The sequence below is a fragment of the Bos indicus genome, chromosome 26 (assembly GCF_029378745.1).
Source record: "Bos indicus isolate NIAB-ARS_2022 breed Sahiwal x Tharparkar chromosome 26, NIAB-ARS_B.indTharparkar_mat_pri_1.0, whole genome shotgun sequence".
NCBI classification, from domain to species: Eukaryota; Metazoa; Chordata; class Mammalia; order Artiodactyla; family Bovidae; genus Bos; species Bos indicus.
The window spans coordinates 25698835-25716688 of NC_091785.1; the positions used below are offsets into that span (position 1 = coordinate 25698835).

The 17854-nt window shown below is 43.0% G+C and overlaps 1 protein-coding gene across 3 annotated transcripts in view; it reads left to right on the forward strand.

The window, feature by feature from the left end:
- The window catches only part of SORCS3 (sortilin related VPS10 domain containing receptor 3), a 632833-nt gene extending 632450 nt beyond the window's left edge, over nt 1-383 (forward strand). For all 3 annotated transcript variants that reach the window (XM_070780798.1, XM_070780799.1, XM_019953194.2), the window contains one exon: nt 106-383. In XM_070780798.1, the coding sequence (XP_070636899.1) occupies nt 106-170 (65 nt within the window). In that variant the 3' untranslated portion in view covers nt 171-383. The remainder of the gene's footprint in view (nt 1-105) is intronic.
- The last annotated feature ends 17471 nt before the right edge of the window (nt 384-17854 follow it).

Genomic DNA, 17854 nt, shown 5'->3' on the forward strand with positions numbered 1-17854 from the left:
ATAAACACACAACAAGGTGGCTTGGTATTTAGCAGTAAATAAAGCAAAGATCCATCCTCCTGTGACATGCACATCTCACCTTCCTGTGTCTTCTCTCCCCTGCAGGAGGCATTGCCACCATTGCAAACAGCGAAAGCACAAAGGAGATCCCCAACTGCACTAGTGTTTAACACCAACAAGCCGCGTGGGCAATCGCCTTTCTGACTTTTTATTTTTGATGATTCCTATTACTCTTATTATGGAAAAATGAAAGTGTCTTTTTTACCTATTGTTTACCAAGGGCCCCATGAATAGCAGGCAGATGCTTAGCTTTGGGAGGCAAAGCATACTTAGCTGATTATGAGCCACGAAGAATAAATGGCTGTTTTTGTGCTAAGGGCAAAGGATGCGTCTTCCCATGGCTTTCTTACTTCATTCTGCCATTTATAGTGCAAGAAATCCTGTTTCCCCTGTGATCTGTCTTTTTATTTTTTAAGTTGGGTTGGTTTTCCACTAACCTCCCATCCTCTCCCTGCCCTGTACCACACCAAACCACCAGTACCCAGCTCCTCCCTCCCAGCACACCCACCTAAAACAGAAACCATTTCCCAGCTAGATCTGCAGAAGGTAGGTTGGTGGGGAGTGAGGGTGGCTGTAGAAAGTACACACCTGTCAGAAGAGACCCTGCCTCGTGCATGTCCATTGCGAGGCTGCAGATGGCTTATTGTATATAATTACAATGTAAATAGCTTTTTATTTCCTAAGAAATAATTTAATGTTTAGTAAAAAAGAAAACTGAAAAAAGAAAGATGCGTCTGTTGGCTTATGCACTCAGCTTTGGAGCTGACCAACCCCAGGCCTGCTTGATGTGTTGGGTTCTGGATGCTCCCCAGTTGTCTGTCACACTTAACTCTTGCATCTCTGTGTCCCTGCCATCACTGGTTTCTATTTATGTGTATAAAGTGGGGAGGGGGAGTACTTCTTTGAAACAAACAACTGGTAAAGGGAGGACAAGAGTGACATGATAGAATGTGTGAGTTTTTGGTCCCATCCGTGATGTGGGAGAAGTTGCAAGATGAAGTCCACTAGAGACTTCAAACTGAAACCCAGATGGGCAAACAAGGCTTCCCCTCCAGAAGAGTGAGGTTGAGGATAGTTAACAGTCTGAGGTTTTCTCTAAAGAAGCCAGGCAATGGATCTTAAAAAAAAAAAAAAAATGGCATCCTGCTTTCTGGTTGGATTCCATGGAATTGTATAATGCTTACAGGGAATTCTCTGAAAAGACCCTTGGGCACTAGGTTAAGTCCAGTGAGGGCCTCAGCCTGGGAGAAGTTAGAGGTGGGAAGGGAGCCGGCACTTGTGGAATCATGTGACCGTGCAAACCCTGCAGGCTAAGTAGGGGTCTAGCCTTTAATGATCTTCGTCAAGTTGATTTAGCAAAGCTGTGCTACTTGCTTGTCAGATGTACACAACTTCCTCACAGTCAGATGTCTGCCTTCAGTTCTCTTAAGATAGTTCTTGCATCTGGGGCGAGTAACTTTCAAAGCCAGTGTTCTCCCGCACCCCAGCCCTTCACACATTCCACAGGTCAATTCCTTTTAGGAGGGTTGCTTGAAGCCATGCTGTAGCATTGTTTTACTTTGGACTCAGCCTGAGCACACTTGTTTTAAAGAAAAGGTATACTGTATATATATATATGGGAGGAGAGGCTAAATTTTGTACCTGTCCATTTTTGTGGGATATTGTTCACATCCTTCTCTGTGAGACATTGAGAGAATGTGACCTTGAGAAACTGGACTGGCTACAGCATAGAATTAGGACTATTTCTAAAGATCCTGCTTTTTCATTTCAAGGGTTAAATGGGGCAGACAATTGCAATACTTGTACTAAACACTGGAATACAAATGCATGAGTCATATCTATATATACAGTATATGTACATATACTGTTCTTGGTTTTATTGTTCCATTTGAATATTTCTACTGTAAAAAAAAAAAGACAGTGGTTTTGAAATTGTTGAAAATAAATGTATTTTTGTACATCAAAGCTATATACCTGGCTGAGAGTTCTCTCTTTGGGCCGTTGTCTTTATCTATTGTATCATTCAACTATCGCTGCAATAATTCTCCATGGGTAAAAGAATCTGACAAGTATATAAGAACAGATATTGATGTTTTGCTTGTGAGTCTTCAGGTTGGCTGTGATTTGGCTGAGCTCACTTGGGGTTGACCAGGCTCTCCTGAATGCACCTTTTAGTTGGTTCAAGTCTGCTTATCATTCTGAGACCAGCAGCCACCCAGGATGTTATTTTCGTGGTAGATCACAGAATTCCAAGTGAGACCAGCAGCAGACGCTATCCTCTAAGGCCTTGGCTCAAAATGGCCCCTCTATTACTGTCACTGACCTTCCATTAGTTAAAGAAAACCATACGGCCATGTTCAATATTAAGGGGCTAGAGAAATAGACACTGGTGCAAGGCATTACTGAATTACATGACAAAAGATGTGGATATGTAATTCCAATCTAGGGAGGGTAAGAAGAATTGAGAACAATAGTTCAATTTAGTCTACCTATTCATTTTCTGTGACCCCATGGGGAGCTTTCATTAGATGGCCCATTTGAATCAGGATCCAAGTTTCCTATCCCAAATATTTGTGGCCAGGACTTTTGAGCAGAAGTCTTATAATCCCAAGGCCTTTGAGTCTGACACAAGCTCCCAGTAAGTAGTAGAGGTGGGACTCCACCTCAGGTCTGAAAGATTTCAGCAAAAGTAATGAAAAGAGGAGAGGAAACCAATAAGATATATATCCTTTTAATTTTTTAAAAAAATCGGAATATAGTTGCTTTACAATGTTGTACAACAGAATAAATTAGCTATGTATGTCTATATCCATATCTATCCCCTCCCTCTTGGCCCTCCCGCCCACCCATCTAGGTCATCACAGAACACAGGCATCCGTGTTCACTGCAGCAGTGTTTATAACAGCCAGGACATGGAAGCAACCTAAATATCCATTGGCAGATGAGTGGATAAAGAAGATGTGGTGCATATATACGATGGAATATTATTCAGCCATAAAAAGAATGAAATTGGGTCATTTGTAGATATGTGGATGGATCTAGAGTCTGTTATACAGAATGAAGTAAGTCGTATATCCCTTATTAAAACCTTGTTTATTCTGACTGATGCATCAAACTAGCAACAAATCTCTTTCCCACACTGAGTGAGGAATTTGGAAGGTGGAATGAGTGGCTCTCCTGCATATTAGGTAGTAAGGAGTGAACCAAAACCTAGAATAAGGGCTATAGTTAGATGTTTTAATGTTTTAGTATTCAAAATATGAGATAAATTTCCATGGATCCAAGAAACCCAAGAAACCAGAAGTTTTGGTCAATAGTATCCCATATTTTGGATATAAGTGACTATCCTGGAATTGTACTTTCTGAACTCACTTGAAGATGTAGGATAAAACAATGATGGTTTTCTTTTGTTCTGTGAATGCATTTAAAAATTATGTATTATTCTTGCTATAACTTTTCTTGAGTTATACACACCTTTAAAAAATTAACAGATATTGAGAATGTCATTTATGGTACCTCTAAAGAAGTGGTGGTTTTGGGTCTAACCTCAGTGGTTCATAACATAAAGTGGCCTCCATCTTTAAGGGATTTTTAATGGTTTTGAACTTCTCCAATAATGTGGGGTGTCTAATAGTGCTATCCTAAGTCAAAGGAGAATTTTCTAAATGAATTGGCTTTTGCTTTCCATGAGATTTGAGTTCTTCCCATGTTAATTTTATGTCCTGGTTGATGAAATTGCCTCACCAGATCAAAGAGGATGAAAATGAAATACAGTGGTAAAACAGAATGAGTCAATTGGTTCATTTGAGCAAAGTCATGCTTAGAATATAGCCTCCATACCCACCACCAGCATGGGCCTGGCAGATTGCTCCGTGGTAGACAGAGAAAGGCAGACGGCAGACAGTGTGACTGGCTTTGTAGTGAGTTCTATGCAGGATCTCTCACTAGTGGTGAGGGTTCTCTGTGCATGGGAATTGTCTTCTCTAAGGCAGTTCTAGACCAGAGAAGTAAGCCTACAGAAGCCTTCTGGAGCCGGAGCCCCAGAATCAGCACCATAAAGCGATTCTCTGAGGATCCTCATGTGCACTGAAGTTCGAGAATCACTGGTCTGTCTACCACTAAAATAGCTTAGCGAGAGTAAGAGTCACTGGGGTAAAAGTCGCCTCCCCTAGCCCCTGTTACCATGGTACAAGGCATCTTGGCCTACAGAAGTGAGAACAGTTTCCAAATTCGCTCATTTTCTCCTGGGCAACAGCTGCAACTCTGGGCAAGTTCCTGGATTGAGTTACCTAAAGCAAATCACACCGTGAGTCAGGGTGGTGATGGATTGTGCCCTGCAACAAATAGTAAGCCAGGAATTAGAAGAGCTCTGACCATCAGCAAGTCATTCTAGACCACAATTTCTACATTTGTAAAAGGAAAACACCTTATGGTCTTCCTCATTGGCTAGTTTTGATTTCCACAGATGTGAAAAACACACTGCTAGTTCCACAGTTATCAAGAGACCGGTGCTCAGGAGTGCTTAGGTGAACTCTCTTCTTCTGTAGAGGGATAAACTGAGACTCAGAGAGGAAAGTGACTTCTCTAAGGCTACACTACAGATGAGTGCAGAGCTGAAGATAGAATCGATATCCTCCTTATTGTAGGGCAGTATTATTTCTGTCACATACCTCCTCAGCAAATGCAGAACGGATCCAACTGCCCTTGTTGAGAGCCAGCAGAGAGCCTGATTGGGTATGCAGTGTGGCCCCCATATTCATAATGTACAGAATGCTTTAGAATCTGACTTCCCAGGTGGGCTCATCATTCAAGGGCTCATCTCCACTTGCCATTTCCCTGCTGCCCCACCTGTTTAGCAGCCTATGGCCTGCTGTCCTTGCTTCCCTCACTGGACTGAAGGAAGGTTGCTCAACAGACAGCTACCAGGCTCCAGCTTCACACAACCTGCTCCTTGCCTTGCAAAGCATTTGGCTTTGTTCAGATGGCCAGAGAGCAAACATAAGCAGTGAGGATGCCTCATCCGGACACACATACCAGATCCTGCCAAATTCTCTTGCCCGGTCCAATGTTACAGCCAAAGGGGACCAGATGTGGCCCAACAATTACCTCCCAAAGTACCTGCATCACCAGGTCCTTAAGCTTAGCTTCTTTACCATTAACTCCACAGTAGCAGAGTTAAATTGCTCTTTGCCTCTGTGTTTTCAGACCATATTATCATTATGAAATATCAGTTCATTCAAAGAGAAAGCAATGGGATGTTGTGTACAAAACAGGAGAGTCTGTGCCAGTGTTCAATTTATTCAGAGACTCAAAATCTCAAAAAAAAAAAACCAAAAAACTTGACAGCACTGCTTTAAATTATCTCAGACCTGGAGGGGTAAAATGACATCTTTAGAGTCTGGTTTCCCTATCTATAAATTGACAATAATGACGTCTACCTCGAAGTGCTGGAACAGTGATCAAGTAGAATGTTGGAGTGCTCATGCAGAGTCATTAAGTCATGTCTGACTCTTTACAAACCCCATGAACTGTAGCCCTCCAGGCTCCTCTGTCCATAGGATTCTCCAGCAAGAATACTGGAGTGGGTTACCATTTGTTTCTCCAGGGGATCTTACTGACCCAAGGATCAAACCTACATCTCCTGTTTGACAGCAGGGTTCTTTACCACTGAGCCATCAGGGAACCAATAATTGGAGTAAACGCACCTGAAACAACTGGACCTTAGCAGAAAGTAATTGAATCTGAGAAGCTCTGGTTGTATCGTGCTAGATCCTTCTCCTCTGTCATTCCTGGCCTCAAGTTGTAAAAGTTAATGACCAGTCTCTTGCCAAGAGCCATTCTGCTAGAGAAAGAATTCAGAATTCCTCGACATGTCATCATCCCCAGCTGAAAGGAAGAGATTTTTGGTTAAAATCCACTATTTACACCTTGATCCCTAAAGTCACTGCTTATTTTATTGCTTTTTGTTATTGCTGTTAATATAACTGATCTAGTTTTACTTGGACTATATGGTGGGGACAAGAAATGGAAATTTCCAATCAGGACTGTCAGAAATGCCTCATAAAACTGAAGACTGGAGGTTTTCAGGTCCTGCGCCATGCTTAGACTTAGAGAATGCAATGATGCCCTGGAGAGAGCCACTCTACTGGAGGTAAACCATTTGGCCATGCTTGTTTATGGTTTAGACTCCAACCTTTATAACATAACTTGCTTCTTATTTATATTCTCTTCACATACAAAGCTTTTGTGGTCTACATTTCTAGGTCCTGGTGTCCCTCGAAGCCTCTCTGAGGGTCACTGATTGAGTTTATCTCCATGCATTGAAAAATAATCAGATAAAACAATTATCTGTAAAAAACATACCTTTTATATAAATGGAGGTACCAAAGAAGTGGTTTCTTGCCTTTGACTCTGGTCACAGCTTAAGAAGAGCTCTTTCAGAGAGTGAGCACAAGAGACAGATTCTTCCCAAAATGTCAGCAAAGATGGAAGAAAATAGATCATGACAGGCACATATGCCATCTGTCATTATGGCTTAGTCTCTGGGGAAAGGTGCTGTTTGCAGCCATTAGAAATGAGCTAGAGAAAGTGGGGCCTCCAGTGATTTGCTCCTGAGAAAGCATGTGGTCCAGTCTGTGAAGAACAGAAACTTCCACTGAAATGTCTGTGGCAGAGTGCCCCATGTGCTGAAGGCTGCTGGACTCCAGGGGTTTCGCCGCACCAAGAAAGCCCTGCTTCTCCTCCTGGAGCCTCTCCTAGAAGCCTCTTCTTACACAGCAGGGTCTTTTCTTGCATATTCTCTTTTGCAAAGGGTTGCCCTGGGTGCCTGCCATTTACCTCTACAAGGATTAAATCATGTGCTGCTGCAGCTGCTGGCCTACAATACCCCCTGAAAGGCGTTCAGGATGGAGAGCAGGAATGAGCTTGTCTGTGCTCTGGGAAAACCTGGCAGAACAGGTCTTCAGATAGATATTTTCAGAAGCTGATTGTGTGGGCCCAATTCTTATACTGCCTCATATCTAGAAAAGCACTAAAATCCTTCATGGTGATGACTGATCCTTGTGATGAGCAGAAAAGCCCTGCCAAAAAAAAAAAAAATGTGTGCTCGAGTGCATGTCCTCCCCCTTTGCCAAAGTCATGTACATACTAACCTTCCCCTGTCTCTTTGGAAAAGTTTCTCAGAGGTATCTGAGATGCTGTCCCCAGGCTAACATCCTCATTTGACCCCAGATAAAACTTAACTTACAACTTCCACGTTGAGAATTTTTTTTTTTTTTAAGTTGCAGGGTTGTCACTGCCCATGGTCCAGGACTGGCTGCTGTTGAGAGTGTGTTCAAGCATGGTGGGTATGAAGAGAAAGCAGACCATGCAAAGAAACAGAGACAGAACAGAATTGTTTTTCTTGTCACTAATCTGTCTTTCTTGGTTTCCAGCTACAACCACCCGGGCAGCACATAATTGTCTCCATAAACAACACACCTGGTCCTTGGAACGCCAGAATGGTTTTCTTACACTGACCTTCCAAAATCTTATGGTTCAATTAGAGAATTGCTGGGCTTCTTCCATTGGCAGCTGGGATATTCTGAGGGTGGGGTGCCAAGAGAAGAAGAGGAGAGAGATGAGGTGAGAGAAATAAAGTTAATCTTTGTCAATTACAAAGCTCTCCTTGACACATTCTCATTTCAACCTGTCAATTTCAGATTCTCCTCTGTGAGGGGAGAATACAGATGCTCCCCAGATTTCTAATCTATTTATAATGGTAACAAGACAACTCTAGGCAGCATGTGCTCATCACAAGCTAATCATCCTCTGCTACGCCTCATGCCTCCTAATTAGTGGCATGTTGGTTGCCTACTGATCAAGTCGGAGCCTCATTCAGGCGATAGGGAGGGCAGGTAGGGGGAGGAACAGCTTCAAGTCTGGTGGAACTCAGATCTTGGTAGGCTATTTAACAACGGGCGGGCTTCATACCTTCTCTTCAAATGCATCCCTTTGAAAGAGGCAGCCATCACATCCATGGGTGCTAACAGGTCTCCAAACCCGTGTCTCCTTACATTCTTGTAAGTATTCAATTTTCTATAGCACTTTATCAGGGGACAAAATGCTCTGATAATTTAGAGAGAGTTAATAGAGTGATGGAGAGGGGTAATCTGGCCATCCGGAGGAAGGATGGTGGTAAAAACTGAGAAAATATTAGCAAAGTAAATGGCATTTACACTAGGCATTAAATATGTTGGTCTTTGTTCACATTTTTCTGTATGTAGCATGTTCCTTTCCTTTCTTTCTCTAGCAAAGTGATAGCGCTGTAAAAGTTGAGGAAGTAGCAGAACAGGAGGATGAATGGGTATCGGGGAATGGTAGGAAATTGGCTAGAAAAACAACTAGGAAATAACAAAAAAGTCAGAAGTTTAGAAAAATGTTGACCTTATTTGCACAGAGGAGTTTGTATTTTCTATATGAACTTCAAATGTTTTTGATGAGTGTATGTTCACTTCATAACTTAAAAAAATAAAGAAGAAAGTGCAAATCACATTAAATGTTTTTTAGAAGTTTTCAAGATCTAGTAGATTTCCAGGTATTTCATTAGAGTCCTTTTTAATACACTTTTTAAAAAATCATAAGAGATTGTTCTTCAATACTGATCATTAAGCATAATTAAAGTAAGAACATTTATAGGTCAAAGATGCACAATAATTTCAAGAGACTTGTGGTAGCATAATATCTGTGAGAGAATGGTTTATTGGTCTTTATAAATGGAAAAAGAAACTAATTACTTAGGTCTTTCACAATGAGTATTAAGAAGATACAGGAAATCATTACTCAAGATTCTTGGCAAAATAAATGGGCTCTTATGTTGCTCTGTCTTACTCTTTTGTCTTATTCCTTTCACAAAAGTAAAAAAAAACTTTTTTGTTGAGCAATTTTGCTGGCACTGTCCCATCTGTAAGTAATTTGCCGTTGTTAACAAATGTTGGAACCAAACAACACCAATTAAGGTTTTAAGTGGCTATCAAACATGGTGAGGGATTCTGCGTGAACTGTGAGGTGAAGAACTCAGCTTGAGGGAGGCATTGCCTAGTGCTAGAAGACATTTTGAAAAGAAGGGAAACTTGGAGCAAATTTCCTCCTTGAGATTTAGCACCCAGCTGACCATCTCATACAAGGGTGAAGCTAGAGGTTCAGCACTGAAGCTCTAGAAGCCATGGACCTGGATGCGGTGACCCACAGGAGACATCAAATGGAAGGTTAGCACGTTCAAACTAGCCCAGCAGCTTTGGGAGATAGACTGCTCTTTAAACAACTTTTCATTTATAGTGTATGTTTTTTATGAGCATTTATCAGTGTATCACATAACTTCCCTTTGTTAAAATGAAGTGAAAGTCACAACAAACGTTTATAATGATTTTCCAAATCTAGCGGATTTCTGAATTCTGAGCTCCCAGAATTCAGAGATCGTGTCCACCGCAGACATGGCTAGGGCATTGCCTCCACATTTGGGGGCAGACTCATGATGCTATCAGAAGGATTTAGCCTTTGAAGGGCTTCCATGTTGGTTCAATTCCAGCTTCTGCCTTTCCTCCCTGTGTGGTCTTGGGTGAGATGCTTATCTTCCCAAGCCTCAATTTTCTCCTTTGTCTTATGAAGAAAATGAAATAGGACACATCTAGAGTATGACAGTTTGGACCTAAGTGAGCATACCCTCTGCCCTCACCCTTCTCTGCTTTCCTAGGACACATGGCATCTGGTCCCATCACTTCACGGCAAATAGATGGGGAAACTGTGGAAATAGTGACAGACTTTATTTTCTTAGGCTCCAAAATCACTGTAGATGGTGACTGCAGCCATGAAATTAAAAGATGTTTGCTCCTTGAAAGAAAAGTTATGACCAACCTAGACAGCATACTAAAAAAGCAGAGACATTACTTTGCCAACAGGGGTCCGTCTAGTCAAGGTTATGGTTTTTCTAGTAGTCATGTATGGATGTGAGAGTTGGACTGTAAAGAAAGCTGAGAACCAAAGAATTGATGCTTTTGAACTGTGGTGTTGGAGAAGACTCTTGAGAGTCCTTTGGACTGCAAGGAGATCCAACCAGTCCATCCTAAAGGAGATCAGTGCTGAATATTCATTGGGAGGACTGATGCTGAAGCTGAAACTCCAATACTTTGGCCAGTTGATGTGAAGAACTGACTCATTTGAAAAGACCCTGACGCTGGGAAAGACTGAAGGCGGGAGGAGAAGAGGACGACAGAGGATGAGATGATTGGATGGCATCACCGACTCAATGGACATGAGTTTGAGTAAACTTCGGGAGTTGACAATGGACCGAGAGGCCTGGTGTGCTGCAGTTCATGGGGTTGCAAAGAGTCAGACACAACTCAGTGACTGAACTGAGGATACCTGCACGACAGGACGCAGGGCTCCTTGCTAAGGTAGAAGCAGTGCAGGAAGGCTCAGACCCCCAAGGAGTGTTCCTCAGTCCCCTCGGCCATCAGGTCCCCGCTGCAGCCCATTCGTCAACCCAGAGCTGCCTCTCCTCCCTAGTGTAGGAAACAATGGAAAATAATTAGAAAAGACAGCCCCTGACCCCACACCTCACCTGTTCTTTTGTCCAGTCGCAGAAAAGAGCCAAGATAGCAATAATTTTGTAGAGGTAAACCGAGGGCTAGGACAGCGAAGCAGATGAGCAGCCCTGCCAGTGAGGAGGCTGGTGGGCTTTTGGAGGATGAATGCTGCATTTCAAATAACAGCCCTGCCTGCCAGCTGAACAGCTCCTTCTCTTTATAAAAAATCTGAGACCAAGTAAGGGCCTTCCAGGAGCCTATCATTAACTTTGTTATTATGGTTATTATCAACAATGTGCCAATTTTCCTGCATCTTTTAGGATCTTTCAATTATGGCATGCTGAGTTTTTTCCCTCCCCTTCTTTCTCCTGGCCTCTCCCCTCCCCCTCCGCCCTCCCTCCCTCCCTCTTCCCCAAATGCCAAGGTTTCTTTTCTTTCCTCCTCCTAAATTGTTCTCCTTAGAAAAGAATGGCAGTGACAAGGCTGAAAATTCAGCAGGATTTGGCATCTCTCTGACTGTGAAGAAAGAAATATTTGTATATTATTCAACGTCCTCCAAGTTATTCATCAGAAGTTTCATTTTTCACTAAAGTCTTTTCCTTATCTTAAAGCCACTGACATGAATATATATCATGAAGTTTAAAAGATTGAATTACACTTTGCTGGCTACTGCTAAGATTCATGGATGCTCCAAGCCCCAGCTAGTCCCTGGGTGTACCAAGCTGCTGCATTTTACATCTGCCTTTTTTTTTTTTTTTAACTTGCTCAGCGAGCACACACTAACAGGGTTTGTCTCTTCACTGTGGTATGAGAATGATGGAAAATACACTCAGCATTGCTTGATGAAAGACCTTTGCCAAAAAGGAGAACATCTCTGTTGTTTGAGTATATTTCCCAGGGGGCCCTGAGAAGTGCTTGAGCTGGGTTTAGTGGGATATTTTGGAGCCCCAGGGCTGCCTGGGGGCCAAAGCCAGAATCTGGTGCGTCAGGTGGCTGGCCCTAGAGGAACTCTGGAAGCCCCCCCACTGTGGTGTAGGTTACAGTGCTGGTTGGTAAGCTTGTTTTCCGATGGCTGGGGTACCTGAGCAAGTAGCATCCTGGCGGTTCATCCATCCACCCACACCATTGTTACTAAGGATATTCCCACCAAACATCACCCAACTGGCTGTATTCCTCTCCTTAGGGCTGCTCTAACGGGTTATCATATACCAGGTAACTAAGGACAATGGAAATGGATTCCCTCACGGTTCTAGGACCAGAAGTCCAAAATCAGAGTGTGGCAAAGTTTGGGCTCTTTCTGGAAACCCTGAAGAGAACTTCATCTCCTGTTTCCTGGATTCTGCTGCCTGCTGGCAATTCTTGGCATTCTTTGGCTTGTACCTGTATCTTGCCAGTCTCTTCCTCCACCTTCACATGACTCATTTGTGTGTTCTCCCTTCTGTCTCATAAGAACATCTGTCATTGGATTTAGGGTCCATCTGATTAATCGAGGGTGATTAATCTCATCCAGAGATCCTTAATTATATCTGCAAAGATCCCTTTTCCAGCTAAGAAACCTGTCACATTTACAGGTTCTGCACGGTTATGTCTTTTGGAGGGTCACCATTTCAACTCACTACAAGACCCATTCCTAAAAATAAAGATGAACCAAGGTGTAGGTAGAAGGAGGAAAGTTGGGATAGGCAGAATATCTGTGTAGAAACTCCTAGCACCCAATACCAGGCCCTGTGATCTACTTCTTTCCTCTAACGCTTCCTTTCCCATCAAAACTTACCATGCCAGGGTCCCTTTGGCTTTCTAACATGAATCCAGGCTGTCCACTTGGGTTTGTTTTTCTGATCTGCATGTTGTGAACTATTATAATCACCTGGCGTCTTAGCTTAGCCTAGTGGTTTCTCATTGACAGAAACTTCCCATTGATTTCCCTGTCCCTGCAGCTGCTGCTGCTAAGTCGCGTCAGTCGTGTCCAACTCTGTGCAACCCCATAGACGGCAGCCCACCAGGCTCCCCTGTTGCTGGGATTCTCCAGGCAAGAACACTGGAGTGGGTTGCCATTTCTTTCTCCAATGCATGAAAGTGAAAAGTGAAAGTGAAGTCACTCAGTCGTGTCCGACTCTTAACGACCCCATGGACTGCAGCCTACCAGGCTCCTCCATCCATGGGATTTTCCAGGCAAGAGTACTGGAGTGGGTTGCCCTTGCCTTCTCCACCCCTGTCCCTACTTCTCTTCAAAGAAGGAGAGAAAGTGGTCTGATTGTTCAGATTCTAGAACACAGGTTGGTTGAACTTCCTTGGTTAATTTTTGGGGTCACTGTGCTGCTATGAGGTGGCTGGTCCTCAGCAAAAAGTTTTCTTTTGTATGCATTCTTGTAGTTTTCTATATTTTCATAAAATAGATTGAGCCATTATATCCTGTGATTTCACTGGTGCTTATAGGAAAGGTTGATAGAGAGGCTTCATAAATATCAAGGCTAAGTCACAGGTATCACTCAGGTTTCTTAAAACATGCTGCATTTAGAGTTTGTGGCCCAGGTCTTAGGTATAAGAAAGTAATAATTGGTTTCCCTTTGTCTTTTCCCATGAGACTCTTGGGAACCTCTAAGGTAGGAATGTTTGAGACAAGAGTGGGGCATTTTTGATACACTGTCCTATTTTACACCATCTTATTTCTATAAAATCCTGCCATGGCTCCATAGCATCTGCATCTTGACTTAAAAGAGCTTTATTCCTCTTTATTTGGTGGAGGAAAGCAATTTCATGCAACTCTCCACCAATGTGGGACCAATTATTCAGGAGTTAATGCAACCAGAAACTACAGCTGAATTTAGAAGCTAGAAAAGGGCATGCTATGGGTACCTAGATAAGTGAGAGGAAAGACGAGCTACAGCACTCTTCCCAACACATACACACAGCTGAACGATGCTTCTGCAAATCTAGCCCTTCTCTAGAATGATCCACATGCCATACCTCGGATGTACCCAAGATTGTTACAGTCTCTGGACTACCTGAGTCTGAGAAGCTCTCAGACTCTATCCATCTAAATCCAGCCCAGTTGTGACTCCCTCATCAAGCCTTCCTAGCAAGTCCAGCTCAATTTTCCTCCACTCTCCCCGTGTCCCAAGTGTTTGCTCTACAACCTGGAACTGTACTACCACCACTTTACTCTCCCCGTTCACCACGAGAGGGGCAAGAGACAGAGAGATGCAGCAGAAATGGACAAGGGACTGTCAGATGTCCTAGATTCTAGTTCCAAGTCTTCTCAAACTCTTTGGTTGTCTTTGGCTAGTTATTCCATCTATCTGGGCATATTTCCTTTTCTATAAAAAAGGATTCAGTTTTTGAAGAGAAATGATGTCTGCCCTTTCTGTCTTATCAGGCCATTGTTTGTACCAAATGAGACACCCCATCCTGTAATGAATTTAATATACTAGCTGAGAGCTGCTATAGCAGTGAGCTGAGTATGAAAGCAATTTCCTGGCTTTTCCCTGGGCCTGTTTGCACTTCTTTGACCACAGCAGTGCACCCAGCACCAGCCTCTGTGAGTGTTGGCTGCTAATGCCTCACTGTTGCTCGTGCCCCAGAGGGGTCACCATCTCTCTCTAACACCCCAGCCTCCTCCTGGATGGGGCACATCTGTGGTGTAATGGCCTATCACAGCAACAACCCTACCTCTGCTAGGAGTTTTCTTCTGTGGCTGCTAAGCCCTCAATCTCAAGAATGATTACTGACCACACAAGCTGAGCTTTCTTGAAAGTGATTGTTTACTGGGAACATCTGGTGTGTGAATGGAACACATATTTTTTCTCTTCCCTCCCTCCAGTCAACACTAAGTGATACTTTCAAAGGCTGCCCTGCTTCTCTCCCAAGGATTGGAGACCTGCTTCATTATTTAACTCCAGATTTTCATCACTGCATAAATTGTTTTTGTGGAGCCCTTGTCTGGAGAGAGGAGGTATGGCCCAGAACTTGAGAGGTTTTCCTGTTAATTAAGTTTCCAACATCTCTGTTTGCCAAAGAAAACACTCCCATCTTACCTTGTTCAATTACTGCTAAGTAGGACCAGCTCATTGTTCCTGACAGTAATTGTTATAAGACCTGTGAATTTCTCTATTTTTGCATCAATAGGTCTGAATATATATTCATACATACATACACACCCAGACTCATATGTTTTTACATATATACGTGGAAGATATTACCTGGGACCCTTATGTTATAAAGAAATTATCTACTCATATATTATCTTTTACTTAATTAAATCCAGGCTTTTCTAGGTTTTTCTTTGCAACTGGTCTCTCCAAAGCCCATAACTACTAAGAGTGTGATTGGTGAATACGTAACTTTAACTACTGATTGCCCTGCTCTTGCTGGCAGTCTGGATCAGTTTGGGTGGGAGGGGAGTCTTCTGTATTACGTCTCTCCTTGATGTAATGATGAAGACCACAGAAATAGAACTGGGTCCTATCTGTCACCTTTGGCTGGTGACTTTGGCAAGTGAATTCACATCACTAAGCCTTCATTTCTTTTCGGCTCAAACTGTAAATAATAATAATAGTAGGTGTTCCATGGTACGATTTGAGGATTATATGAGAGAATTCTTGTACCCTACTTAGCTCCCACTTATCAAATACTAATCTGAGTGCCTCTGATCTGTACATTATTCTTGTGACTTGGTTTGGAACTCTCAATGAAGAAAAAATATATTTACATTTTATAGAAATTATCCAGACCAAATCAGTATATCCCTCTAGTTATAACCCAGAGGTAGTGGACAGACTATGGCTTTGTAGCAGAGATAGAAACCAGCCTTCCTGGTTTACTTCACTCTGTATAATAGGCTCCAGTTTCATTAAAACATGTATAATATCATATAAGAAACGAATCGCCAGTCCAGGTTCGATGCAGGATACAGGAAGCTTGGGGCTGGTGCACTGGGATGACCCAGAAGGATGGTATGGGGAGGGAGGTGGGAGGGGGGTTCAGGATGGGGAACACGTGTACACCCGTGGCGGATGCATGTTGATGTATGGCAAAACCAATACAATATTGTAAAGTAAAAAAAAAAAGAGCCTTTTAAGTAGGCTAAAATATGTACACCGCCTATAGTGATGAACCAATGATTAGAAAGAGGTAAGCTGCAAGCACCCAGTGGTCATCCATGGGAGTCCAAGCTGCCCTTGCTTTGCTGACAGAAAATCAGGCTGCCCTTCGATTATGGCAGAAATGCTCTACCCCCAAACTATGACTTTAGCTGCTGTTTATAATTGTTTTCTCCCATTTGCAATGAACCCTTAACACAAGTTTCTCTCTTCTTTTTCCCACTCTGAGAATTATTTGGGGACCGTGAAAAGAGGGTCTTAATCTCTATCATCTTGCATCTCTGATTTCCTCTGCCTGCTCTTAGCCCTCTCTATTTTCACTTGCTTTTCCAGTGCATGCTTCTCCAACTGTAAGGGTCCTAGAAGAAAGTTTCTAGCTCCTGCAAGCTAAGAGTCTTAGAAGGAAGTTTCAGATAGAGGGAATCTTGTTATTGCAGTTTGTTTTTTTGAACCAGCCAGGTACTGTCTTTGTGCAGATTTTGAATGATTGTCCAACTCTAGCCCCGTCAGCTGAGACCTGGCTAGTGGAGTATTGTGATGCAGAGATGACCATTCCTCTGGTGTAATAGAGATGAGGCAGTTCCTCTGAGAAGGTGGTGGGATGGCTACTGCTAGACAGACCATGTAAGTTTCATACTCTTCTTCCTCCCTGCCCCAAGCCTGCTGCATCTTTTATGAGTTAAAAATGAGCAGAGAAAATATTCTGTCTTTAAGCACATGTTCATGGGTAAGGGCGAGGTACTCCCTAAGCATGAAATTTAGCTTCCCTTCCGAGCCAAGAGCTAGGAAAAAGTCAACATGCAGGAAATGAAATTAGCCATCTGTAGAAAAACCTACCCTAAATGATAAGCATTCGAACTTCCAGGTTCAATTATTTGGGCCTCATCCATCTCAGGAGAGTATGGTTGCTTAGCAGAGCTAAAGTTGATGCTTTCTGCATCCTCCATATAAAGATGGAGTGTGCTAATAGAGGGCAGTTTCTGCATGAAGACAAGGGAACGAGGGTCCAAGCGGTATCTTGGAAGAAGACTATCCAGCTCTGGCCTTTCCGGAAGGGAAGGGCTTCTCATCAGACTTGAACTCTCTGGTTTGTTACCCTTGCTATTTGTACTTCCACCTCCATCAACTTTTGACTTTTATGCATCTAACTTTGTTCCCCATTACTCTTTGAAAGTGCTTTGTCCAAGTGTATCACCTCATCCCAGGCACCAAAATACCTGGACACTTTCTAAACTGAACAATAATTTTAATAACAGAGCAAAGTAAAGCTCTTCCTTCCGGAAATGCCTTATTACACTTTGCTTTGTAAAACTCCTTCCTGATACTTCAAACCAATGTGTTCAAATCTCTTTGCCTTGCCCTTGTCTTTCCCTTTCTCCTCCTCTAACCACCCCCTGTTTCGTGTGTGTGCGTGCATGTGTGTGTTTTAACCTCTTCTCAATCTTCTGCTTTCATCACTCTGCCCTGGGCTAGTGTATTTATCCCAAGACTTTTATTACCATCTGTATTCTGTTAACCTGGAAACTTCACTACAGGCTCTAGAATGCTAGGAAGTCACAGCCTCTCTCTGGTCTGTGTATCCATCCTCCGCTCCTCTACTCAGTGATGCACCAGTAAATCTTTACCAACCATCTCTGATAGGGAGAGGAAAGACGTGCTCCAGTGTGAAGTCTGCCAATTTCCATGACATAAATATACTGATCATGGTTGATTTTTAGCTACCAACTGACATCAACCAGCTCACAAAATGACTGAAAATTAAACAATTGGCTCTCAACTGTTAGACATCTCAAACTCTACCTGCTGCTGCTGCTGTTGCTAAGTCGCGTCAGTCGTGTCCAACTCTGTGTGACCCCATAGACGGCAGCCCACCAGGCTCCCCCGTCCCTGGGATTCTCCAGGCAAGAACACTGGAGTGGGTTGCCATTTCCTTCTCCAATGCATGAAAGTGAAAAGTGAAAGTGAAGTCGCTCAGTCGTGTCCGACTCTTAGCAACCTCATGGAGTGCAGCCTACCAGGCTCCTCCTTCCATGGGATTTTCCAGGCAAGAGTACTGGAGTGGGGTGCCATTGCAAACTCAACCTAGTCAAAGCTAAATGTCCTGTGGCCTGTGTGACTGTTTTCCTCCCAAGT